This window comes from Morchella sextelata, assembly GCF_020137385.1.
Source record: "Morchella sextelata strain SCLS chromosome Unknown scls_24, whole genome shotgun sequence".
In the NCBI taxonomy this organism is placed as follows: domain Eukaryota; kingdom Fungi; phylum Ascomycota; class Pezizomycetes; order Pezizales; family Morchellaceae; genus Morchella; species Morchella sextelata.
The window spans coordinates 365,271-392,511 of NW_025408639.1; the positions used below are offsets into that span (position 1 = coordinate 365,271).

The following is a 27,241-nucleotide window of genomic DNA, read 5'->3' on the forward strand; positions in this document are numbered from 1 at the left end:
AAAACACAAAAAAACCCCAATAGAAAATGCGTTATATTTAATTGAAAAGGGAAAGTATCGCCATGGCAATCAAAATTTCTATTCTGATGTGCAGCTAAAGCCAGAGCTATGGTTAAATATACAAAGTAAGCCCAGCTAGCCAGTTACAGTACGTGATTGCCCCATGATGCGTTATTTCCAGCTTTGATTCACCCCAACTAGAGCTACAGACCCATTAGTCATAGGCTCAGACATCTCAGACATGAACCAAAGCCACGAGAGTTAACACTCACCATCCACACGCTGCTCGGAATCCTATACTTCAGCATCAACGCCTCCAACCCCAAGACACCAAAATCGTTAGTAAAATCCTCCAAAATCTCCGACAACCCATCCCTCTGAGCCTCGCCAAAAGTCCCCACCTCCCTCGCCACCCTCGCAACTAAATGCCACATCACCTTCTGCTTCACAAACAGCTGCGAGTCCACATGCATCGTGAACCCTCCGGCCACACCCGGCGTCGGCGTCGGCGGCGGCACAACCCACGTCGTGATCAAGTTCCGCCGCAGCATCTGTCCCCACGATTCTCTCGCCGTCGGCATATTCACAAAGCCGGCCAGCCCCGGGCTCGCGCAGAACATGATCCTTCCCATCAGGAAGCAGTCGGCCACCTCCCTCGCATCTGGCTGAGGGCGGCTCGCAAAGGCCTCCAACCGCTCATTCTGGAACCGCAGCTGCAGAAGCCAAGTGATGTAGAACAACCTGTGCGGGAATAGCTCTGTTCTCGTCCTGCCAAAGAAGTACTGCACGACGCGGGATTCGCGGAACGTTGGTAGCGTTTCGTCTCCCGACCGCTCCAGTGTTATGAGGTAGATGGCGCGGCAGTTTTCGAACCATGCGCGGTTGATGATGAGTTGGCGGAGATCGTGATCCTGCAGGACGAAGGGTGAGCGGAGATCACGGAGGACGTCATGGGTGGCTGTGAAGTTCGCAGTGGTGTGTCGCTGCCAGGTGAGGACTTCGGTGCCTTCGTCCCAGGCGTCGGTGAGGATGGCGCGGGCATGGCGGGTGAGGAGAGTGGGCTTGTGGCGGAGGAAGAGACCGTTGATGAAGGGGGAGGTGAGGACGAAGCTGTGAAGGTCTTCGACGTCGTCGATCTCGAAGAGGATATTGATGATGATATCCGCTGGGAGGTGGTGAAAACCCGTGGCATTGACGGTGGAACACGTCCGCTTGAAGTGGCAGATAAGCGTCTTGATCTTCGCAGCGAGCAAATACTTTCTAGTGCCTTTTGGCTTCGTCATTGGTGATATCTCCTTTGTAATTTCTGCTACCTCTCTCGCGAGCTGGGCGGCCGTTCGTTCGTTCATGTTTGAATGTTGTGGCGGAGAGAGATGGAGGGCAAGTTGTTGGAGAAGACGTTCATGGGCGAACAACCACTGACGACGGCCAGCAGACGTCTGGCACCTTGGCTCACCCAACACCCATTAGGTCTGTCACTATCGGCTTTTATTTCCACCTGCTGTACCCGACCAACCTCTCCCACTCCCAATTAACGCTTCTCTTCTCAACACACGACTCGGTTGTTCTCCAACTCTACAGCGTAGTCTTGTTTCCAACCCCCCATCGAGAGGTATCGCCAAGGATTGGATGGAGCTGATCCAGTGAGTGATGTCCCATGATCAAAGGGCCGTAACAAACCACTTTTTACCCAAGTCACTTCAGTGCTCGATTTCAGCTCTATTAACGACCGAAAAGCTAGCCCTCTAAACCTGTCCGGAGCTTCACTAGCATAGGCCGATATTATCGTGGTCGTTAATATTGATATTGAGTAAGAAACCCTAACCCTGGTGAGCATGTGACCCTGCTAATATGGCTTATGTATGTGCTAGATAGACATCTTCGCTGGCCGGGTATGGTGGAGCAACTAAGAACGTCAAAAATGAGGATAAAATATAGGAAGAATATCACCCAAGAAAGCATATAGATACGATTCTCTGTATCTAATAAAGATTTCGACTGTCTTGACTTTCCTAATTTCGTAGATTCCTTGATCTAGTAGCAATCAAGGAAAGCACCATACCGGTCCCATATTATATTACCCCCGTGAAGGCGTCTAGTCTCGGAATTCAAACACTTGAGCATACGGTAGTCTGGTTGTCAGTTGGATAAAGGGGGGGAAGATGATTGGAAGGATATTTTCTCAGTCAATTAAATTACTTGTGTCGTCGAGTGGGGTTTGGAATTAAAGACGAATCACCAAACAGCGGCCATGTAACAGGCTACTTGTAAGCGTGATAGAATGCAATTATATTGGCGGTAGGGGAAGAGAGGGTGGATCTTTCGGCTCCTATATATACATCTATGTGCTAAGAACACCTATCTTCATGATCTTATAGACACTTATGCCATAACTCGTTGAGGACAGCAATTACCTTGACCTTATGAAGTCACCCTGGCTCTGAATATAAACCGGTGTTCGTGGCCGACTTCCCACAGCTCAAGCAGACATTTGTTACTACGATCCAAGAAGTGATAGTTGTATACAACTGCACACCTTCTAGGTTCTTTTGTGACTCCTAGGACAGTTTATTCCATTGCTTGATTTGTGATGGAGCTCTAACGCTCTATATATATTGATATACAGCTACTTAGCAAAAGTGTTCGTGATTTAGTTTTAATGTTAGTGCGCAGTGTGGCGCACCCGTGATGTTGATGTTATTGATGTAGAGATTCAAAACAACGAAAAATATATAATATAGTTGGTGGCTATATATAAAAGAAGATAGGTCATTGATCTTATTCTTCATTGATTCCGGGCTCCATTGGTCACTGGGAAAGCTTTCTCTTGGGGTTTTTTTGATGGTCCACCACGGTTACATATAGAGAAGTGCCTCACTCCGAAATCAGAATACGAACACTTTTGCAGAGTGGCTGTACAACGCCCTAACATACAGGTATTTTTCACTATTTATGTATCTAAAGATATTCCAAACCTTTCAATAGGAGATTGTGAAAGAACCCCTTGTCTAGGCTCAAGACCTGGCAGTTTCTATAACAGGTCGACTCAACCGTATTATCCCTACCGTTAGCCACAAAACACATCAATCAGCCACCTAGAAAGCTACTTCGCCGTAGTTACATCGAGTGATTTACCATGATTATGCTTATATCACGTGTCAAGAAGATCTCCCTCGGGAACACTAAAAATATCTACTCACTCACGAACAAAAGTAACAGGTTACTTACGATATCGGAATCATTATTGTCATTATTATCGCAAAGCTACGCAGTTTCCTATACAGGTATACAGCAAAACCTATCATAATTCCACCCCCGCGGTGGCCGAATTTTGCTTGAATTATCGGAGGGATGGAATTTAGAGAGAGGTATTTGTTAGCAAGCCACAAGTTTTATTCCCTCAGAACGCGTATGCTAGAAGTTTGGTAGGGATTGAATTTCGAGAGGGTGGAATTATGATAGATTTTGCTGTATGATGAGAATAGGTAGGATACCTATCCCCCAAAAGACTTATCAATGATCATACGATTTACCATGCGGGCCGCAAGATGATGTGTTATCGTGAACTCTGAATTATATGCGATAACGTTTTTTTCTTCTTTTGAACAGTAGAGGCCAGATTTCTCACATCGCAGATTTTGCAGTACTATGGATAATGGTGTTTATACCCATATGATCATTGATATGAAGCTTAAATCTTTCTGGGCAAACCACCACATACTCCGACTTTAGGACCGGTGACATCAATCCAGGTGAGGATCGTCATTTTCGAAACAGACAAGGGGCAGTGTACTGGGATTTGTCATACCAAGAAAGCCCTGCGAAAAGGGTCTGTGAGTCAAGCCGTTATGCATTCGAATCAAGCCCAAAAACACATCTACGCACGGTTGCTCCAGCATACCGTGTGGTGCTAAAAATATGTTAATAAGTAGTAAGTAAAAGTACATGTATGTACAGACCCCTATTCGATCCTGCGATACCAGATCGTACTCCTACTACTCTAGCTTGACTATCGAGAAAACGCCATAGAGCCCGGGAAGATTCTCTCTTAGCCATGTTTAGAGGTGCGCGAGCTTTAACAGAAGCCATTGTTGCGACCCGCAAACAAGATCCCCGTGAAGTTTATTAAAAATTCGCTTTGCGGCTTGCACGCGTGTAATCTACGGGAAACCCCGCAAAAGTGCAATGCAGGTCAATCTTAACGGATTTCCACCAATGCAGCACATAAAGCTTTTTATTTCGACAGAGACTTAAATCTGAATGGGTATGTAGGTCAGCCGAAAATTTGCATGTTTCCACGTGTATGTGCTGTAGAACAGAAAAATGGGCTCTGACAGGCGGAATGTTCCATCACTGCGCTTGGGGATTTGACCTGAAACGAATCATCATTTGCACTTAGGGCTCCCTCAAACATCAAGAACTCTGCGGCCTATATAATATTGCTGAAATTAGAGGTGGTACGCCAGATAAGCAATATTAACCACAACCAGTCCGATCCATCGTGAACGTTTTCTTTTTCTAGGGTTCACCCCCGCTATTTCGAGCCTGAAAATAATTGGTCGGATATCTGTCTTGAAATGTTCGGAAACGAGACGCATGAAAGTCAAAATCAGACCTGATACTTGTGCTATCACAATACCCGCTGATATCATCATGCCATGGCCATATATGGGAAATCAGACGGAATCTGTTGTATAACCCGAGACTAGGGATTAAAGCCCTCTATAGATCTATAGTACAGGAAATATTCTTTGAGAGCGCCATTCCAGTTCAAGATCTGTGTAGTATGCTGATGAGTATCCCCAGTATAGGCGTAAAGTCCAATGCACTTGATCAACCTACATGAATCTGCATTCTTATATGTCTTGGGCCTGAACGAAAACTGTTTGGGTCAATGTATGTTGTAATAGATATGTACTTTTGGTAGCTTCATATTCGATGGCAGTATTGATTGACCAACTAGTCTTTTACTAAGTAAGTAGCTACCAAAACTAAGTTCGTATTTGGTTACGCGCTTTGGGGTCGATTTTGAAAATTACCCAGGAGTCAAACAGCCTTCTTCCGCAGGAAAAGCAAACCCACAGCCTTGAACACGGTTGAGGAGTTGGAACACACTTCCCCTAGGAGAGTCTTATTGGTTAACTCGGGTTATGTATGTATCTGCTAAGGTTGGTGCTGAGGTATTACTCTGCGTTTTTCACTTTAATGGGCCCGAAATATGAGGGATAATCCATGTTTTCACATTTTTCGTATTCCGTCATTCGTGTCTCTGCAGTAATCAATCTCGTGACCATAGACCACTCAAAGGGAAGGGTTCTTTATGGACCTTAGACACGTCTGAATATTTGTATCCAATGATTTACAGCGGAATTACTCTCCGACTTCTACAGCGCACGGCACAAATCAGATTAGTTAGGTAAGTCACACAAGAGAAGAAGCCGTAGTTTTGTACCGATAATGGATGCCGTGCGGTTAAGCCTCTCTAACAGTCCAACTATTTTCTCCGAGCTCGCCGAAATTTCACATCCCGAAGCCGTTGCTCCACCAGTGATCGACTGCGGATCCGGGGCTCGCCATAACCGGTACTGGAAAAGCAGATCCTCCGTGGTCCTCTTACAGCTTCCACTTTCAAGTCATTCCCATTAGGTGAGATTATGTACTCCACTTGCATAGCCAATTCAATTTTCGAGGGTCGTTTGGCAAGAGGCGTTTCAAGATCGACCGATCCGACAATAATCTCGTGAGTCAAGTGACTATGTGGTGATTTAACATTGTACAATACACTACAATTCTGCTGAGATTAGTGGCGTAGATCTAATATGTACCCACCCGCCTAAGATTAGATAAACAACTTCGTAGTCGTATAGGTACTCATCTGAGCGTCCTCAACCAAAGGTAGAGTGCGAAGCTAAGATGAACATCAATTGAAGGCACATGCAAACTGAGCTTGATGTTGTTTTCGGTTGTTTTTTTTGTTGCCCGCAGCGGACCGTACTTACTGGCATCCCTGGAGTTATTGGGGATCGATCGATTATATACATGAATCTTGCTGCCTTTAGGATAATAAGAGAATAAATAAAGGATCAATAGAAGGAAGTGTAATTTTGAAGAATACGTCTCTGGAAGCGAGAAGTGATGGAGGGGTAGAGTAGGTGTGCAAATTAATGTCAACGTGCTTGAAAGGCCGGTTAACCAATCAGCTTCTACGTAGCCAAATGTACATACTGTAACGTATAGAAATATCTGTTACCCAGAACGGCGCTAGCACCCAACTAGCCAGCATTTACTGTGGCTCCCATGCAAAAATCATGTCCTCCAAAGTTGACACTCCCAGCGCCTTATGGCTTCTCGCGGCGTAGCTTAATTACCGTTCGGAAAGTAAGTCATCAGCGTATTCAAGTATTCCATCCATATAGAGTTGCATATGATACCCGAACTTTCACGAGGTTACTATGCATATTGCTCGCTCCCTCTTAGAGGTGTGTCACAACTCCCTCACCTATCTCTAAGCTGCTGACATTTTTTGTGTGTTGAAGAAGGTGGCTAGCAGCCACAAAGCATGGACCTGAATCATAATCTCACCAATTACCAATCTCGATTTATCGTGGCTTCTGACCCCGGCGAAAAGGGTCAGCAACTGACACCCCAAAGAATATGAGCCTCAAGGCGAGCCAAAGTTACAGATGTACCTACTTGAAAATACAGGTAGCTGTTAACACCACTTATTTCGAATTCGGCGCACTCTACACGAGGGCCACCTTTGTATCTCTACCTACGCATCGATATCTACCTAGCTACCTATGATTGTCGACAATTAGAGAGGGGTCTCGAGATTCCCCAGAGCGGCCATAAAGCCTCGATATACCTCGGAGGACCTTCATATACTCGAATTTATGCAGCGCCTTCACGGCAAATTTCCAGGGTCTCTGAAGATTGGTTGCTAAGGGGTTTCTGCAGATCTGGCACCTGCAAATGCCCCTATGGATAAGATGGATAAGATAGGCTGACAACCGTGCCAAGACGCCGTAGATAAACAAGATCAATACCGCATCCAACCCCCCGGCTAGCCCGAATCTGGTCGAGTGCATGATTGGTCGTTCCCAACGTCGTTTCTTACCGTTATCAAATGCCGTAGTATATATACCTCACCATTCTTTCGCTCAGGATCCTTCTCTTGCTTGCACTACGCAGTTAGACTCAGATTCGGCACAACGCAGAGATGTTTCAGTGAGAGCTGGAATTAACCAGAAAGCCCTCAATAACATGACGCACTGTAATTAAGAGTTTGACAGAAACACAGACGGCTACTAGCGGGTTCTACTTCCTTGCCTTAGCAACTGTCATACTCATGTCCCCCGCAGGTCGGGAGTTCTGAATTCTAACTGGCTGCTGCTCGTATCATGGCATTACATGGGATAATCAACTAGCGTCCTTCTATTTAATTTTCCCTACCCGCGTCTAGCGCCAATTCCCCATGGGGTTCCAAGGTTATTAGCAATAGGAAGAGAGAAAAAGGAAACGGAAAGGGAAACGTGGGAAACCCAAGCGAAGGGGATGGGTGGTTGTCTGGATAATAAATCGAGGTCTGGCTTCTTGGTACTTGTAAGACTCAATTGAACGCGGCGCCTAGCAAAATATAGGGGTGGGCTGAGTGAGTAAGTGGGCCCGAGACCAGGGAACGACAAAAACCAACGCAGTTGCCTTGACCAAAACCTTACTAATTATCAATCAAAAAGAAACAGAAATTGTGGGGAAGACATCGACACCCCAGCGCCCACAACTACGGGTACATACATATCAGCAAGTCCACACCAAAGGAACAACCTAGCAATAAACAATCGAGATACATACCTGTAGTTTCACAAGTCTATAGATCCCGGGGGCCGCGAAATGAGTGCGACTCTTGAGACTCATTCCTTGGGTATCACTAGCCAATTAGCGACGTGAGATGAACGAGAACTCATGAGCAGACCGGAAGTATCCGCTGACATGACTCGTTGGGTAAGTGTAAGTTCCCAGTTTTTTTCTCTGCTCGCCCTATCTCTAACGGTTCCTCTGATATTGCAAGACCCTAAACTACGGCACGCTCCGCGGCAGTGGTCGTTATCTTGTTTTCTATAACACCACCCACATGGTTGTAGAGCTTTGTGCTCCTGTGATCTCTGAAGTCCTTTGCAATTGTTGGCTCGCTTCGACCGGTTTATATTGCAATACTTGTTATTTATTTCCTTCCCTTTGGAAAAACCGTTACAGCCCGCTAAGTGCACACGCACAGGCCAATAGTGATCCCGCAAGCGCAACCATCACGCCACATCACTCGCAACGCCATGATTTACATCCAGGTGTCCAAGAGATGAAGGTTAAGATTCAAATATCCAACTGTGCGCTTAGCACAGACGGGGCTTGAACTCAGAAGTGATTTTATCATGCGGCGCAGATCAGCGGCGGGGAAGGGCGAAAGAAGAAATTTTCTTGCGGGTAACTACTGCTACGAGGAGACTACTGAGGCTCTTGGATGTTTCACCCACCCTTTTTGCCCTTGCAATGTGCGATTTCCATTAGTGATCGAGGAGGGCACTCCGGGACGGTATGCTGTCCTGTCCTGGTCATGACCGACCTATCACGAGTAAGCGACTGTGTGAGAACGTTACAAGGGTATTTGTTTACGTGCACATGTGATTAGTTATTCTAAATACTCACGATGACACGGAAATCATCTCCGCCTTGTGAACTTTCTCTCTATCTTTGTGCGCAGGAAGGTATTTTTTCTTTTCTTTCAATTCAGCAACTCAATAGAATTATCAATCCTCACATATACACCGAAATACCAGTGAATAGCTAGCTAGTATTGTGACTTCGATCCGGATTCCCAAGTGGGTAACAAAAAAACAAGTATTTCCAGAGAGACGTAGAAAAACGACTGCATAGAAAAGTGAAGAAGAAAAAAGCTTGGCCAACTTGCTAGAAAGGTGAAATCTGGCAAAAAAGTTCGATAAGAGATATGTGAGACGCCAAAGAGAGAGAGAGAGAAAGAAAAAAAAGAAAAGAGAAAAAAACCTGGTTTATCAAGAAAACGATGGAAAAATATACCCAAATCCCTATAACACCAGAACTGACCGACCACCCGGATAATACAGTTCAAACGACGCAAAAAAATAACAGGTCGTTAAAGCCGTGCCCAATAGTACCTCCGAACCTTGAAAACCGGAAGAGAAAAATAACACCAAACATGCAAAGACAAAAAATCGAAATAAATAAAGTAAAAAAATCCGGGCGAATAAAAAAAAGAGATAGCGATCAAAAACAATAGACAAGAATAGAAGCAAACGCAGCAACAACAGAAAGACAAACGCAGATAAAATAGAAAAGAGAAAGAAAGAAAGAACAACTTTAGTCCGAGATCGTCTTCTGTGTTTATGAGATAGTAAGTAGTTGATAAATAACCAACCAACCAATCGATGGTCTAGTCGAAAAGAAGCAGTAGCTCTAGCTAGCAAGCAACAGCCGGGTATCTCCTCTTGTAACGAACCAAATATTTCACCACAACCACAAGCACCATGATACCCATCTCTTTATCGTATCTTCTAATCTCTACTCATACCCCTAAACCTTCCTACCCAAGCACCTTTTGCGTTCGCACCGACACCTTCTCCATTAACATCCTCCTCCACTGGCCACAGGTCAAACCTGAAGCTATCCTTATGACCTGCAGGAACCAATCGTCTCCCCCACTGGTCCTCAAACCTGATCTCTCCATGTGGCCACATCTTCCTCGCAATAACAGGATGAATAGTTGGTGGATGCGGCGATGACGGCGGCGACAGAAGCTGTCCATTGTGATGTTCCGAGTCTGAATCATCCGAGTAGTCCATGTAGATCCCACTGTCTCGCGCCGGCTTGTCGCCATGAGCCATCAGATCAATCTCTTCGCCCTCTTGACGTGGTGAGCGCACTCGTGGTGGCTCCTGTACATGTGGTTGTCTCCCGATAAGGCTTGAGGGTGGGATGCGCCACGAGGGTGGTGGTGAGGGAGGAGAGTACGAAAAATAGTACTCTTGTGGTGGCGAGAGGTAGTCGTTGTCTACCTCAATCACGGGCATCGGGAGATGCTTTGATGAGCCATTAGGAGAGCGGTTTGGCGACCTGTTTGGAGATCCGGCTCGGCCTAAACCTGAGTTTATGGCTGGATCGTCTCGGATGTTGTCATAGTCGTTGGTAGGTGATCGTGTACGCTGCTTCTTGTTGGACTGGCGAAAACCGGCATCGTCCTCTTCATCATCATATGTATAATGAGGCGTGAAAGACGGGCCCGAAGAGGGCACAAACTCGACTTGTTCTAAGAAGCGTACAATCTTCTTGAGCTTGCCACCAGTGCTGTTGGTAGATCCTGAGGACTTCGCTAGGGCGGATGAGGATTTCATAGCTGTCTTTGGTGATGCCTTCTTGCGTGTCGAAAAGGCGGACATGCCTATATTTAAGGGCGGGAATGAAGTGATCGACATGTATTGGCCCATATTATCATCCGAGTTGAAAGCGGGGCTTCCTGGAGGAGAGGACGAATCTATACCTGCCGACAAATCACTAAGGTCGTCGTCGAGGAACAGGAGGGGTACAGGATCCTCCTCTTCGAAGACCTGAGGGGCGATAGAGGGCGTCGGAGGAGATGAGGACCGATATGATAAACCGCCCATTACGGTATTCTTTAAGCCTTGCAGAAGGCTTGTGATGATGCGGGGTATATATGCTTCCTCCCGTTGATGTCCTGGTCTTTCGACCTTCTTGATCGATGATGGCAGTAGTATGTATGTATGTATGTATAGCCTAGGTCAAATGATCGGCTTTTTGGCAATGCGTTCGATGACCCGGTTCTCACGGGGGCAGAGGATCGAGACGGGGATATGAAAATATTGAAACAAAAATTACGGGGTGAAGGGGATTTTATGAAGTTTATGTTCGATCTGAGAAGGAAAACAGACTTCTCGTTGAGCAATGGTAAAGATAAAAAAAATTAAAAATTGACTTGTAGATTTGCCGAGATAAGAGAATAATTCCCGAAAAATGTGGGATGAATGCAGCAGTACAGTGGAGTTCAGGCAACGTTTGCAGTGCAAGAACTAACTCTAGGATAGATAATGAGAGGTCAGAGGGGAATGAAAATGACAAGATAAATAAAAAACGACCGGGCGATCTCACAGAATATATCGCGTGGGTATGTAGGGGGGGAGGGATGATCACTCCTTTATATTATCTCCCCTGTCCGAGCTGGTTGATGTTCGAGGATATGTAGTGAACATGGATATGGGGGGGTTGCCTTCTCTTTGCTTCTGCGCCGCCTGACCTGCCTGACTGGTTGACTCGTTGTGACTGGAAGGCAGCAAAAAAGAAATAAACATGATCCTAATACGCGCACCTCCGCCCAAGAAAGGTACTGGTTGACACACATAGAATCAAGGCGGTGTATGGGATCGAAATGTTCGCCGCCGTATTATGGCTTCGTCTCTTCTTTCTGTTTCATTACATACCTATTCTCTCGCCTTCGCACGCACTCGTACTCCGCTATGACTGAATCAGACTATTAGTGAGAGAAAAAATACCTCTATGCCATTCGAAATATGTCTCTCTTTACTCTGTTGGGGCTAGATGTGGAGGGCCTGCTGTTTTGGATGAGTACCCCCAGCCTATAACCGTTGTAGTGGGTCTCTAGGATACGCTATGCGCGTTACTCCTCAACACTCCCGCTGAAGCACCATTCGCTCGCCTGTTGGATATCAGGGCCGATCTGCATAATGCACGACGGTCGGGAAGATGATCCAATATAATTTCTTCAATCAGCCCTTCAACATCGAGTCGTTCATCTGTTCCCTGCGCAGTTTCGATGTGAATTTTCTAACAACCCCCTCCCAAGGATATTGAATGGCTTGGCCGGTCGAGCTTTCGAGCAATAATTGACAAATATTTCAAGCTGTAAATCAGCTAGTGGTCCATGCTTGTCTATGTTTATTTTTATTTATTTTTCATTTGATCCTTTACCAAGCAATTGCAGCGGGTGGCCGCACTGCCGTAAATAATGATGAGTGTGCGTACGCTCTCCACTAGAAATCAGCAAACGCGCGCCTTGCGCCGTGCCGGAGTAGAGGAATGAATCTGGGAATTCATCAACTCAATACTGAATAGAGAGTTAGCTCAGTCTCCCTACAAAGTGCGTCAGCCTCACTCACCAAGACAGGTGAAATGAGTACTTCTTGAACCGCATCATTTGCAAAAATAAAGATCACGACTGACACATGTAGATGATACTTGACATCATGCAAGATATGTTAGTACAAAAGAGCCAAAATGGTCATGTTCCCACAAGTCGCTTTTTCCTCTTTTTACTCCTTTTATTATTTATACTTTCTTTTTTGAGCCCTTTCGTCCCATCTTGTATTGAGGCGTCAGACTGGAAGGCGGAGAATCTGACCTTGCTCCATTATTGGAGCACCGTGTATGTGATTATTGGTGGTGGAGGTGGTGGTAGAAGTGGTGGTGGTGGTGGTGGTGGTGGTGGTGCTTGTGAGGGTTGTGAGTGGACAAAAGAGAACCTACGACGTCATAACCTCTTACGGATAACAAATCCACCTTAATTGAAACGGATGTTGGGCTGACTAGATGTAGCAGTACATGTATATACAGAATAGCTAGAGAGAGAGAGGGGCTTGCCTTTTGGGGACGTGAAAAGTGGTGGACAGAGTCGGATCGGAAAATCGCCTATGAATATACGTATCCCAGAGTAGCTCATCAAAACAGACTGCATGTAAAGGCCAGCCTACGTTATTGACAGCCTCTCTCTGTACATCCATCCCACATCCATCCACCCTTCCTTGTCCTTTATTGTTCACTATCACAATTACCTTTTCCCATTAGCAAATAACAGCTGCAGCAAGGGATACCGAGCCTTGAAATTTGATCTTGAGGTTGAACTGAGAATCGAAAGCACGAACTGATTCTGATTCTTGATGGAATCAGTCTGTCCGAGTTAGTTTGAAGTCCGTCAGTAATGGCGGCTCTTCATGCATGATCTTCACTTAGCATATCCGAAGACCAGTCAGCTGTTACACCACCATGCATACAGGGTCACCGTATCCGCAAGATCCCAGTAAACCATCTGTCTTTTTCACTCTCATCTGTCCTCGCCAAAATAATAGTATTGATGTGCCTCTCTTCAAACCTAGCAAACGAGGCCGTGGTCATAATCATTGAGTTTCTTTAAACTGTCTCCGCAGATCTAGATTTCGTCAAGGGGCACGCGGAAACCGTTTTCCCGCCCACGCAACAATTAAAATGCTCCGTAGCAATTATTCGTTTCCTCCGGCTCATGTCAGGGTTCATGTACTCCGCAATCCGATATATCACAATAAATAAAATAAAGAGAAAAAGTTCGCCCACCACAGCAACCTCCGCCACACATAACCGAAATCAAGGATCAACTTCTGTCTCCTCTAAACCACCGGATTTTTCCTGCCCAAGAAGGTGTCGTTCTCTCACAAGGCACTTGTGGGCGATAAAACGCAAGCTAATGTGAAAAGCCCAAAGAAGTCATACGGCACCTCCTTGAATTAGGGAAGCACTTCCCTCTTCCCCAGCTCGATCGACATCATAGATATCTACTAATAATACCCCTCCCTGGTCTGGCTTCACTACTCTAGGGTGACCCAAGATTTACATACGAGTTTTAGTTTTTTTTCATCCAAAGTTTTTACGTGCTGCATGTCAGCCCCACCGCCTCTGCTTTCGGCAGGCTACCGAGGGTCGTATCATGGCGGGTTAGCAGCGATTGGATACCATGAACTGCATCGAAACAAATCAGTAGCCCGAAACTCAGCTAGCTGCTTCGCCATGATGTAAAAAAGCTCCGACAGGTCTGACGGCTTAGATTAGTCCGTCGGACACATGTAGGTATGCAAAGTTACTATTCACCGGAGTCCCCGGAATGTTCCCCTAAGCTCTCTCCCCTCGAGCTCCCTGTGGAAATGGACCCTGGAACTATTCAGTACCCGTTCTCCGTATGTCTCGTCCATATGTTTGCATCTACATGGCTACTTACAATCTCTCTGAGCTTCAAGGAAAATTGTAAATCAAGATTTTGAAAAAAAGCTAACTTATAGTCCAGCCGATCACGCGTAACTATCTCGGATTTCAAATCCTTCCAGCAAGCGCCCTGATGGCCATGCCCTGATCTTCAGGCCCAGGGCACGCGTAATAGCAGAATTCCTCAGCCTGCCCATTGTTGGTCAATTTGGCCGACTGCAATAATCACGTTGCTACTATCAGCTGCTGTGAATATTATATTTGATATCATGATTCAACACCCACGATAAAGGAAGTTTACGGAACGACTCAAGACCGTACTATCGTGAGACTGGTAACAAAGCCTGAATTGCTTCTTCTCACTTTTCACTTGTTGTTGATTGCTCGTATTCTGTATGCCCTACATCAGGTCTCTTTATGCGATGGACTTGTTCACGATCGTGAAAATCGTAGCAATCGCCTATTGTACACCACCCTGGCTTATGGTGGTTTTGTGACAAACCATCTTACCTCTTGATCTCACCTAGATTAGAGGCCAGATAGATGATGATAGATAGGATGGGATTTTTCTCACAGCTTCGAGAAGGCTTCTACATTCTGACATGACGAAGTTCATGTGGGGTCCAGTCAAGTGAAGTGCAATAGCTCCCAATTCGGCTACTCGGATCCGAACAGGTTGCGCCGTGTCTTGAGTTGCACCATTTCTTTTTGTTTTTGTTTTCTCGACAGCCGCGATGAGATATAGGTTGAGTGAACTAATAAATAATTACCCCACAAACCAACTCGTCATGGGTGGTGGTGGGAAATAAGTTAGTTATGCAGGAGCTGAGAATCCGATGTTTGGGTTGGGGCAGAGAAGTGCTGCTGCTCATGCTGCTGCTGTTGCTGAAGCTCCAACCAGCAGCCAGCCAAACAGCCAGCTCTCGTTTTAGCCACCGGGAAGCATGGTGGATAAAAACCGAAGCAAAGCCCGAAAGGTGCATCGGAAAAGGGAAAGCTTCTGATTCGCTCTCCACATATGGATGATCTTCCCTTTTGTTTATTTTATTCCCTTTTTTATTTTTTTTATTTTCTTTTCTTTTATTTCTACCCTTTATTTGTGTGCAGCCTATCTTCTTTACAAGGGTGGTCAGGTTCTGGTCCGTCCTTCTCAGGTCGATATCGTGCGACAGGGCAAAATCGATTTCACCGGCGAAGCGGGGTAGTAGGTAAGGAGGTTAGCTGCGATAGTACTGAGCTATGTTGGAAGGGGCGGAGGAAAGAAGATCTAGGAGGGGCAAGAATACATACCACCCGATCTCCTTTCTCATGAACTGACTGATATGACGACCGCTATGGTGATATAGCTATCGCATTCATAAGGGATCACTCGCGAGGCTCGCTTCGCTTACTTGACTCGACTTACTATACTTACTTTTCCTTAGTGCGGAGCCGCAAGTGCAAGAAGCCCAATCATGACAAGCAGGGAAAAGGAAAAAAAAAAAGGAACTTCGGGGTGCGCTGGAATGGTGGGGAAGAGCCCTTCCCTTACTCTAGCAGTTGCTAGATACGGCTCAGACACGTGTGATCATCATCGTGGCTGGGCCCTTCCCTTAGAGTACTAATCGATTCGCTCGTTTGTTTAGCTCGAGATCATTGGCTCCCTGGCCCTCATCTTGCTTGCTATCGTGAGCCCCCGCCATGGTGGTTTATGGGTAGCTGTGCGATTGGTCGGGGTCGCTGTGCCGGAGGTCTTGGATTTTCTAGAGCACCTACTGCTCTGGTTAGGCTAGCTACTAAGTTTATGGTCTACCCTGGATTGTGTTGCTTGTGTTGCGATGATTGCGAATCCTTCTCTACGCCGAGTTGATTTCTTATGACTGACTGACTGACTGCGCGACTGCCTAACTGGCCGCTGACTAGCTGACTGATCATGATTGATTGATTGATCGATTGATTGATTGATAGACTGACAAGACAGGATTGACAGGCCTGATAGATATCGGTACTGTATGTACTATACAGGCTACTACTATAGGGGCCGTCGGAGGGAGCCAATCAGCGCCGCACGCACTCCAGTCCGAAACCCGGAAATCATAGTTTAGACTTTTTTGAAACGCGCGAGTGGGGCAATCACCAACTAACTTACCGACACGATCATCCTGAATTTTGAGTTTCGATCAGGATTTTAAAGTTTTTTTTTTTACCCCTCAAGCGAGATCAAGAGGCTAGATGCGTGCTTGAGACTCTCCATCTTAGCCTACATGTAGTTACATGTAGCTAGCACTGAAACGAGAACCGGGGAAGTAAACCTGTATGTGTGAGCTAGAGCTCACCCTACATATGCTGGTGACAGCAATCTATGGCTACATGTACCGGACCGCTGTGTACTGTCTAACCAAGGTTGCGGAGTAGATAGATAGATAGATAGATACATGTGGGCAGCAGATAGATAGAAGTAGATAGATACTCTACATGTATGTAGATAGAGAGGCACAGTCAGTGGTACGGCGAGTGGTACATGATTGACAGTTGAACTGGGCCTGGGAAGATAGATGGCTACTTCTGACTGCAGTGCCAAGCACGTATCACATACATGTATCTACCATTCCAGAGAAGTAAGTTGAATACTCCAGAATAGGCAGATATAGATGTAGCTAGTGCATCTTTGTCTGCCGCCGCCGCCGCCGCTGCTGCTGCTGCTGCTGCAGAAACTCCCTACATAAAAAGTAACATCTTCTCCACGATTTGACAAAGCTTCATTCTCCGCCCCCATCGATCGGGCCGACCCACGCACGCCATCCATCTACCTGTATCTACATGTATCTAACCCACATCCTACATCCTACATAAATCCACCATACTAGATATCAACTCTTTCAACCAACCCCCTAGTTCCCAGACAAAGAGTAAACACAAATCAACACCTCCCAAATATAAACCGCCGGCGTGGGCAATAGAATGACGTCTACATCAGTCGTACTCCTAGACCTGCGCATGTCGACGACCGGAACCCCACATAACCGGCCGGGCACGGACACAGGAGTGGCCTTGCTTGCGTGCGTTCTTTCTTGCACATGCGACAGAGGGAGGACCATTCCTAGACGGGCTGTTAATGAAGTCACTGCAAGGTACGGATTTATATTCCGAAAGACGAGATCACAGGTTTGTTTTTGTTTTTGTTTTTTTGTTTTTTTATGGGCGGAGGGGAGGGTTGGGTTTGGGGATATGGATTACTTTACGTTAAGAGTCTACGAGTCTACGAGTCTACTGGGATATCTTCTGCTAGCTGGTTGGGACTCGAATCTACATACTATAGATGATCCTGTACCTCTGCTTGTTGGTGTACAGCCACCATAACACCACAACCACCACCACAATCAATCCCCCCACAACCACCATCACCACCCGACATAATGAAACCTGGCGGTTTCGATGCGTGACCCTCCCTGCTTGCTGCAGATCCCCGACCGACCAGGCTCCAGAAAAAGAATTTAAAGATCACCCCCTTTTTTTCTTTTCTTTATTTTTTTTCTTTATCTTTATTTAAGGCAAAAAGTATGCCTTGTGATATTACTTGTACTCTTGAGTTCTTTTTTCTTTCTCATAGTTTTTGTTTTTATCTGTGGCATTTGCGTAGCATGTAGACTACTCTGTGTACCCACTTTCATCGTCACACCGGCCAGGGCTACACATAGCATGGAGGGAGGGAGGGGGCTTAGAAGTCGTGCGCGCGCGTCTTAATCCGCCGCCGCCATCCGCCGTCCGCCGCGCCACAGTTCTCATCGAGCTGAAGTACTAGTACGTCTGGAAGACACACACAGAACCAGTGGTGTTGGTGGCGTCTGCTGTGCTGGAAGTAGATTAGGAAGTGTGTGGTGAAAAAGCAGATAGAGGGGTTTTGAAAGTAAGCATACCTACGACACTCAATCACCCACTGCATGGCTATTTATCTATTCGTAGTTTCCTGGCGTTTTTGGACTGGGCCACTATTGCACACACCCAAAATCAGGGTCTTGGCGTATTTTTGTATGGTATGCAATATCAGTCGCGTTCAAAAACGTTAGGAAGTTACGAGTACATACGTCTCTATCGCGCGCATGTTTTTCTTTCTTTTTCTGTTTCGATTCGCCATGCAACCAGGGCAACTGGACTGGACTGGGGCTGGACTGGACCGTGCGACGATAGTGTATGTGGTGGAACAGCATGTATGTAGCTGCTCGCTGTGGAGAGATAAGTCTGTCGACATGTCTGTCTGGGCTGAATGGAGCGCGCTGAGACACATGGTTGGATTATCTGTAAACCCGATGAGGCGATGGATCGTGAGAGTCATTGACACCTTCTTGATGAGGATTAGACCATCGACAAAATATCAGCGATCACGGTAATTGTGTTTCTGAATGCCTTGTACTCCTATGGTGGTATTCACAGCTGTTAGCTGCGTCCAGAAAAAAGCGAGTGATATCAAATGTCTCAACTTCCCTCCCTCCAATGGCCGTGGGAGTGGAATCCTATCAGAATCAACTACAACCATTCCTCAGGAGAGGAAGGGATCGAATGTGCATGATTTCCTAATCCTAATCCTAAACCCATTTGCATGTGTGTGTCCATCACCACCGGCACCATTAATACCGCACCCCCCGCACTTGTCTAAGACACGGACACAGACACTGTTTCAGTGGGTAGGTAAGTATTTGAACTGCGACCGTCGAGAGAGGGGGAGTGGGAGCACACATGGGGGATCACTCGGGTTTCAGCCTTGTAGGTTACTAAAGGCTGGATCTATTAGTTGAATTCAACTCGAGTGATCATGAAGATTTCTGACGCGACATGAAAGCCACTATCTGGTCGTCTTTTGACTCATGGTTTAATTTGGCCATGAAAGTGTAGTTTAATTAATTACCGGGGGGTAACAATTCAGTGTCGATATAATTGTTTTGGTGTCATGTTAGGTAAAAGCCTCCAGGGTTGCCATAAACAAAACGCGCAGCAACAAAAACGGGTACAGTCATTCACGGAAACATCCTATTGATAAACAGGGGGGCTACGTACGTAGGGCAAACTGCACCGCGATATCTTGGTTTCTGTCAGCATAGACTCCTCTATCTATTCGCCGACAAGGCCCTGCCTGTGTAGTGATTATTGATTTTGACGCATAAGTACAAATCAGCACAGACCACTATTATAACCCATACTCCACCTTTGATTTCCTCGGATCAGTACAGGATACCTTGATCAAATATTCCATTGAGACCGCCGCGAAGTTGATACGCATCCCACAGCCCACGGGGAATACGGGATGACATCAGAGCTACCAGGATCCCAATATAACGATAATTACTCCCATTAGCTCTCCAACCCAGAAACAAAGTGAAATTGGTCGAAGACTCCATTCTCCAGGTTTAGTCACACTGCGAGTGATTGATTGTTTCTCTCTGGAAAGTTAGCTAGCTAGCCAAGCCATATAAGTCATCCGTACCCACATCTTATCAGGTGATCTTCGAGGCCCCTGTGGGCATGAGACGCTACCGTTTGTATTTAGACAGAAGTCTCCAGACTTACCAACGGAACGGAGTTTATCTTATTGGAGAATGACAGTGACGTCAGAAACTCTATGTCTGTGGAAATGCCTTGTATGTAGAAGTAGATCTAGACGCCTTTGCATGGGATAGTGTTGAAATAGAGTGAGCGTGTGAAGTGACTTTATTGTTTGATAGACGAGAAAAAGTCAAGTATTCAGCTGTTTGTATAGTCACGTATTAGACAGGACAGAGCGTCGGCATGATGTGTTCAAACACGATCTCATCATCACTTGATAAGCCAGATATCCAATAGATGGTACTTAGTGGTACACGTGTACGAGTGATAATCTGTGACTATGCGTCTACAAAAACTCGATTTATTCGTCAGTGACGATACAATATGCGGATTTTATTTTTTTCCGTAGTACTGGGAATAGAGATGACCTAGTAGAGGGTGTAGATATCGATATCTCGGTAAAAGGGCAGCACAACCCGTCAATTCACCACATTTTGCTCGTTTACCCCCAGGACTGTAGTACTTTGGGGGTGAGTAAAAGTACCAATACTTTACCTAGGCCTACTCATAGGCTTGTCTAAAGACCTCGCAGCTGAAAACATTCAACTGGCGAGAGATTTCTCCCCGCCAGCCTTGAAGTACCGACCCTGTACAGTTATTCTTAGATGAAGATGTGGTTCGTATCTTTCTAACATTTCTAGTGGTGTATAGAAAAGAATATGTTCGGTAAAGAACTTCGCGAAACCCTAACCCTACACTCGCGCCTTCACCAATGAATGAATGGGGTTTAACACGACAAAGGGACAAAATACGACAGTGAGAACCAAGAGAGAATCTAGGATTGTCTAAGTTACGATTATGGGGCCAGGAGGTCGGTTCTATACCTAACCTGTAATTATAGAGCCGCCCGATCGATAGGCTCGAGAAGACACAGGTTGATCTAGAAGATAGGAATGAATTTTGAAAAGAGCCCCGAGTAGTAGTCCCCGGAGAGTATCTTAGTAGCTACTTATATGTTATGAGAAACCATATGGGACCTCGTATTGCATCGTGCTTAGTTAAATTTCGTTTTATTGGCTGTCTCCAGCGATAGCCAAGGTTTAGTGTACATCTAATTACTAATTCTCATAGAATATCACTCGTCAAACCAGAAGTCCCGCTGAAGGTATTCCCTTAGATGAGCAGAAATTGCTCGCTATCGGCTCATTGGCGGCTTATTTAATGAATCAAGTGAGGGAAATTTAAATTATTTCAGTCAATGATATATATCTCGCACTGAGGTTGAACAATTCCATTGTTTCGTAGGTAGATCCTTTCCAGCGATGTTATAAAACTGAGTATGAGGGAACATTACCTTAATTTGAGTTTGTTTCGACCGACTAATAAGTATCTCTAGCTTATTCCAGGCTTCTAGGTCTCGAGCTATATGTCTGAGATAAAGCGGATCTAGCTTAGTGGCGATAATTCACATCAACGGACTCAGCTTTATCATGGGTATTAGATCTATAGACTTTCTGAAGGGTACTTTCATTGTTTCAAAATCAGAAAGGCAGTCAGCGTTGAAATTCTGGATCGAGCTAAGACGCTACTCGCTGTCCTATAGGAATGACCGACATCCACACAATCGATGAGTTAGAAACAACAATGATCGGCATCATTAAGTATCACTCGAGGGTTTCAAGACCCATCGCAAAACTTCATGTATTGATTGATTCATTGATCCATTTAATTGGGCAAAAAGTCTTCATCTAATAGAAGTTCTCTCTGCCGCTGGCTGATGTTGAGCTAGGTTTTCTTTCGAGTACTACAGTGCCAAAATGCGGGTGAATCCAATACCTTATCTGGTAGAATACCGCGAGGCTGCGTTATTGTTACGGTACTGCTACGGCATAATATAATTCCATTTTGATATAGTACCTATTACATCCCATATTTAGTACTGTATCTTGAATCTCCGGTCTCATGCATGTCCACTAGTGCATGTCAAAGAGCACGTCAACGAGTCACACCTTCAGTGTAATTCAGCCATACTCATCAATTGGTAGGTGCTTTCTGAAATACCAGATTCTAGATTTCTATTTATATTAATCATTGTGTAATGTTAATGATAGAATTATAAATACATCACAGTAAATCACTCGTGTATTTAATTACATACAAGGAGTAATAACTCAGGCATGCCGCATGCAGAAAAAAATAAAGCAGAGGTATGAGTTTCGCCACTCGTGCCCTCCTACAAGGACACGGTTTTGGATAGCTTCCGAAATGGGGCGGACTACACCATACGTACTGCAGTTGATGATATTCAGTTGTTAGCTTTCGATCCAGGAACTTTTGTTTGATTGTGACCCCCCCACCCACGTACATGACTCGAGTAGTGCCTAATATACGGTATAGTCCAGCGATCTAGCTCTTATGTTTTTACCGCCTCGCCTTGGCGCCAATGTGTCCCCAATTTACTCGGAAGAACCAGGTCTACGTGTTCTGGTCGAACTAGCTAGCCTGGATCTAGAGCTATGAACGTGACCTGCTATATACATAGTATTAACTTGCACTTATCATTTCCATCAGGACACATGTTACCTCGGAAAGACAGTACATGTTTTTTTTTCATCTCTCTTAACTACTGGAGCCATTCTTTCATTATTCTTAACCTCGATTTCCTCTGTTTATGCAAACGACATCTATCTTGTCTAAAGCCCTGCTAAGTTGACATATTTTTTGGTACTGTAAGATGCCTATTTGGTGTTGGGGAGAAATTTTGTGATAGGCTACATACAGATTAATAATCCCACTTTGTTCAAATTTTCTATTTTTATTGGTACTGACAGCTAGAAAATTTGGTACGGTAGTTATTCTGGCCAGCTGGGGTTGTACTTTTAGGATGGTACAAGTATCCTCCACTCGCAGCTGGCGAATCAGACACAGTGCTTGTTACCTACGCTAAACAATACTCAGTGTAGTAGTCTAATTAAGAACAACACAATCTTTTTAAGCAAATGTTTAAACAAGATCTGCTGGCTGGTTTGAACTTAGTCCTTTCGACAGGGGTCGGAGAACCAACACACCTATCACGCGAGGCACCTCCTCTATCTCTCGGTCATAAATGCGATAATTCTATTTGATTAAACCGATCGGTGGTTTTCCCTATTATCCTATGAGAAAATCGGAAAAATGTCTTGCAACTGTAAGAAACTGAACCGAGTGATATCACATGACTACATGTAGAGATCGTGTGTGATGCGGGACGCCGCGCGATACATCAATATCCGAGGTATCTGATATGTTGAGACGCCCCTTCTGCATCTCTTTTTTCTAAAACTTCCCTTATAGTAGAATAATAACTGACGCTGTCTTTTTGTGCAAAGGAAAGTCCGATTGGCAAAGCATCGGCTGTCGGCGATGGGCCACTCTTAGGTTCGGGAGATTTAGTAGCACATGCACATAAGGTGCAACACATCCAATAGAGGCATTTTTACTATTGTTGTATCTCGTTATGACACTAACTAAAGGCGCATATGATTTCCAGTCAAAAAGTGCCATTGATTGACAACTGCTGCCGCTCAGCCAGAAAACCTGGGACAAGAATCTTTAACGACCGCCTCACTTCAGAGCATACCTACTCAACTTTCAAAGCTTAAGGGTTGGTGGAAAGCAGATGCGAGATCGAATCTTCTGGCTTGATGTAAGTAGGTATGGCATATGTATATGCATGCTAATGCAAAGATAATATACCTACTTGGTTCCTTACTCTACGGTCCAAGCACTCTACTCTCCTCATATGTGTCCGCTATGTAAGAAGACTAACCGGAGGTTTGTCGAAATCAGAGACATTGGTCCCGGCCCACCTGGTTGGGCCGATGCTAATGTCCCTGTACTCTACCCTCTGGACCATGGGACTCTTTTCTATGGCTAATGTCAGTAGAAGTGTAGAAATAATTATTGTGGCTTGCATAATTACTCACCTTTAGTATGCTACTGTGATCTCTTTGACACGAACAACGGCTCATAATTATAACTACAATAAAATAATTCCGCCAGATCGGATCAATCTGAAGCTACTCATAATTTCGACATTAGACTTTTACAATTTCGACCGGCGGCATGAGATATCGGATTTGACGCATGCATGCGGGAGGGACGTAAAGTTTCACCCACGACTGTGCTATTCCGTGCCATTATGTGCAGTCACGTTTCCTGCAACTTGACCGTGGCCATCGATCGTAACTGAAATTTGATTATTAATATAATTCAGGCTCGAGTTGCACTCTGGTAGCTACAATCAATAGGCGATGTTCTTCAGCCTGTGAAACACACCATGTGAACTAAATAGTTAGATGATCAGTTCAGTTAACCTCTTGGTACTATCAGTCTCACTGGTAACCAGCTCGATCTTTCTTCGTACGATACCTACTAATTTACAGATATGGTGAATCTCGGTAAAATCCGACGTTCGAATCCTTTGCAGATTCAGCTGATCAGTTGATACGTCACATTGAAGTCGTCGCTTTTAAGGTATCTCCACGCGTTCATGTAGATTTTCCGTCTATTAAACTCTAGACCAACTAATGCAGGCAGCTAATAAATAATAAATGGGATAGGAACATCCCGAAGCTGAGCAATATTTCCAAGACTCAGTTCCAGGAATGGTTGGCATGAAGCAACTGCTACCTAGGTAATCAGTCGTGACAACACCTATGAAAGTTACTTTAATTTGATAGGTGCACATCCTATCGTGTTTATTTTCCCCGCAGCTCGGTATCCCAACCAAATAACCCTGCAAAGCCTACCCGGGGCCGGTCACTCTTTGAACGTCTTCCTGCTAGGCGGATTGGTGTTGCCATGCCCTCTATCTTTACTCTTGGGTAGATAACAGTGGTGATGACTGATGACCTGCTGATCTGATTGTACTAATAATATCTTTAAGATACTTCAATACTCACTTGAAATACTCTATGCACTTGACTCTACGGACTGAGTCCTGTAGGCATGTTGCGTGGCACCTATTACCAAGGTACATATATTCTTTACGTATGTGGACATCACTCTTACTCTAATTATCCTTGCACCCCACTTTCTAAGCTCAAATAATAGGTGCAGATATATATGTGCATCATTCTCGTACGTTTTGATTTTTACTCGTAAACTTTATTCCGTTGGGCAAGCGCCCTGTTTTGCACGAGGATGCCACACCTTTTGGAGAAACAATTCATCTAAGTCTTCTCGCACCATAGGTAGTCGGTGTATCGACTTTTGAGGACACCGTTTTTTCTTTGTATGGTGCCCCATAGCTTCGCGTATGTTCATGGTAGCGGAAAGAAGTGTGCTGTGGTTCCTGAGTCGATGATATGTGCCTGCATCTTGCAACCTCTGTCAACATCCGGATCCTATCACCACCTGCTCTATCTACTACGGTCTCTGTTTAGGAGCTCCGTGGATTTAGCTCTGCGAAAAGCTTCGGGAAATTTCGCTTTCAACCGCCGTGTAATGTATTGACGGCAGCGTGATCTCTGAATCTACTTGAATAACATATGTAACAATGTTTTCTTGAGAATCATAGCTCCACTCAATGGAGTGGATATCACACATTGGAAACAACGTGTCGCGCAAACTTCACCCGGTGTCAAACGCTCGAGAACCAAGTTCGGAAGAAAAACAGGAACCACCACCACCGCTGCACACGGGCTCGAGCGCTCGGCGTTCCCCCTCAGTCCCGCGCCGCGACTAAAAGACCGCACATGTTGCAAGGGAAGCAAGCACCCCAGGAACGCGTCAACGTAAGCTTAATTAAGTTGCTCGTTACTCTATGCATCAAGACCATGCAGGCATCACATCAAGCCGTCTGCGCCAGCCAGCCAGACGAGAGCGGAGAAAGAAAGGAAAAATAAAATAAAAGAAAGGAAAAATAAACTAAAAGAAAGACCTGGTAGCCGGAGGGGCCGGCGCAACAGCTCCGAGAGAGATTGGATGGACAGGTGGGCACTTCGATTCGTGATAAGCTGTAAGACAGTGCATACCCTATTCAGCACCGGCAACGATAGCTCTCTCAGAGAGGTCTGGAGTATGGGTGTGGGGATGAGTCGCACCAGCCGTTCGCTTCTCGCTCACTGAAGTCTGGCCTCCCATATGGATCGTGGAGCAGGCATGCAGGCGGCGTGGTGGTTGTTGGTGCGAATTGCATTAAGTACATGTACTTTATCGACATGTTAACAAAGTGCGCACAGGTTAAGTAAATTTATGCAGAGCCCGCAGGGGAGCTGCATAATACATCATGTAGGGTAAGTATGGCCATATGGTGGGTGAGTATTATGAGGAGGGGTGATGTGGATGTATGTGTGTGTGTGCTGTGTGCTGGATCTTGGGTTTTGGGAGGTCTTCTTGGATTTGGACACGCATACAGACGAACTGATGATGAGTGGTGGTTTGCAGTAAGAAAAATTGTTTTAATTGAATTCCCAGCGAGAAGCTACAGTTTAACCCTGTGCTTTAACCCGATTCTAGCCAATTAAGCTTTATCAGTCCGTTCCCTCCACCCTTCACCCACCCACCCTCCCAGGTCTTCCCCAAACTCATCTCCTGATGATAAACGGACAAAAGAAATTGCGTAGGCATCGTGATCTCTTCCCTTCCCAGGGGGCCACATGATGAAAAGAAAAGAAAAAACGGAGGTAAAAAACGAAAAACTCCACACCCTAAATAACCCATATCGTGATAATAATACTATATACAAGATATCTTCAAACTCAAGCGGAAAACCCTAGCGCGAGAATAAACTAAAAGGAAAGCTCGAAACCAAAAGCGATCGTAAAAATAAATCGTAAAAAGGAATTAAACCCAAAAAATCGCAAAAAAAAAACTCCACGCAATGTAGTAGAACCGTGGTCAAACGGTCGTTGGCATCGTCGTCTTATCGTTACAAGTGATCATATCGTATCGTATCGTATCGTCTCGCGCAAAGCAACCAAAAAAGGTGCTTTTTTTTTTAATTCTTCGAAACCGAAACGATCTTTCTTAATGCTCCTCTCACCGACAAACCGCGGAAGAGCCATAAGTTGCTGTGACGTCCACGGCTGAAGTCGTTGAACCTTAGGGATTCCGCGCTTCTGCGGGGCTCGATTGTCTGGATATGGTCACTGTGGTGGAGAGTATGAGCGCGGGTAGTCTTTGGCGGTTCGCTCGTGAGGAGGGGAGCGATTGAGGCGGCCATTGAGGAGGGCTCTTCGCCGGAGATCTGGGAGCTTTCCGTGAAGACCGCTGTGAGAGGAGAGCCGGGGAAGCTAGACATGAGGGATGTGGGAGATCCCATTCCGTTTGAATCTGAACGGTTTCTGAGGGCGGTGTTGATTGGGGCAATTGGCATTGGCTGAGAGGAGGTAGTAGTGGCAGGCATTACTGGTTATTGATTTGGTTTGGAGAGGATGAGAACGTTTGAGTGTTTCTTTTCGAATTGATAGTTCGGAACTGAGGAGCTGGTAAGTTGATTGAGTTGATAGTGATGTGAGAATAAAAACGGTCTGGAGGAGGGGGAAGGCGGAAGTTATTATACCTACTGATTGCTAGCTCTGTCCTCTCAGTATGGAGGGGGGGGGTGCCAAATATTCTCCGGTGCCTTGTGATAGTTAGCTACCACACACATTGCTGTGACCTTAGATAAGTG

The 27,241-nt window shown here is 45.4% G+C and overlaps 5 protein-coding genes across 5 annotated transcripts; 1 reads left to right on the forward strand and 4 right to left on the reverse strand.

Moving 5' to 3' along the window:
* Window positions 1-197: 197 nt before the first annotated feature.
* Window positions 198-1,349, reverse strand: H6S33_007668 (uncharacterized protein; the record flags this gene model as incomplete). Its single annotated transcript, XM_044839337.1, has 2 exons — window positions 198-203; window positions 273-1,349. The coding sequence occupies 2 exons, from the start codon at window positions 1,347-1,349 to the stop codon at window positions 198-200; spliced, it is 1,083 nt and encodes a 360-aa protein (XP_044688541.1).
* A 3,771-nt stretch (window positions 1,350-5,120) lies between these two features.
* Window positions 5,121-6,005, reverse strand: H6S33_007669 (uncharacterized protein; the record flags this gene model as incomplete). The annotated part of the gene is made up of 7 exons (XM_044839338.1): window positions 5,121-5,130; window positions 5,188-5,316; window positions 5,375-5,384; window positions 5,453-5,625; window positions 5,783-5,791; window positions 5,853-5,908; window positions 6,000-6,005. 7 exons carry the CDS (start codon window positions 6,003-6,005, stop codon window positions 5,121-5,123), a joined length of 393 nt encoding a protein of 130 aa, XP_044688542.1.
* Window positions 6,006-7,989: 1,984 nt separating this feature from the next.
* On the forward strand, window positions 7,990-8,407 carry H6S33_007670 (uncharacterized protein; the record flags this gene model as incomplete). The annotated part of the gene is made up of 2 exons (XM_044839339.1): window positions 7,990-8,001; window positions 8,069-8,407. 2 exons carry the CDS (start codon window positions 7,990-7,992, stop codon window positions 8,405-8,407), a joined length of 351 nt encoding a protein of 116 aa, XP_044688543.1.
* Window positions 8,408-9,584: 1,177 nt separating this feature from the next.
* Window positions 9,585-10,691, reverse strand: H6S33_007671 (uncharacterized protein; the record flags this gene model as incomplete). Its single annotated transcript, XM_044839340.1, has 1 exon — window positions 9,585-10,691. One exon carries the CDS (start codon window positions 10,689-10,691, stop codon window positions 9,585-9,587), a length of 1,107 nt encoding a protein of 368 aa, XP_044688544.1.
* Window positions 10,692-26,566: 15,875 nt separating this feature from the next.
* Window positions 26,567-26,974, reverse strand: H6S33_007672 (uncharacterized protein; the record flags this gene model as incomplete). The annotated part of the gene is made up of 1 exon (XM_044839341.1): window positions 26,567-26,974. The coding sequence occupies one exon, from the start codon at window positions 26,972-26,974 to the stop codon at window positions 26,567-26,569; it is 408 nt and encodes a 135-aa protein (XP_044688545.1).
* Between the last annotated feature and the right edge of the window lie 267 nt (window positions 26,975-27,241).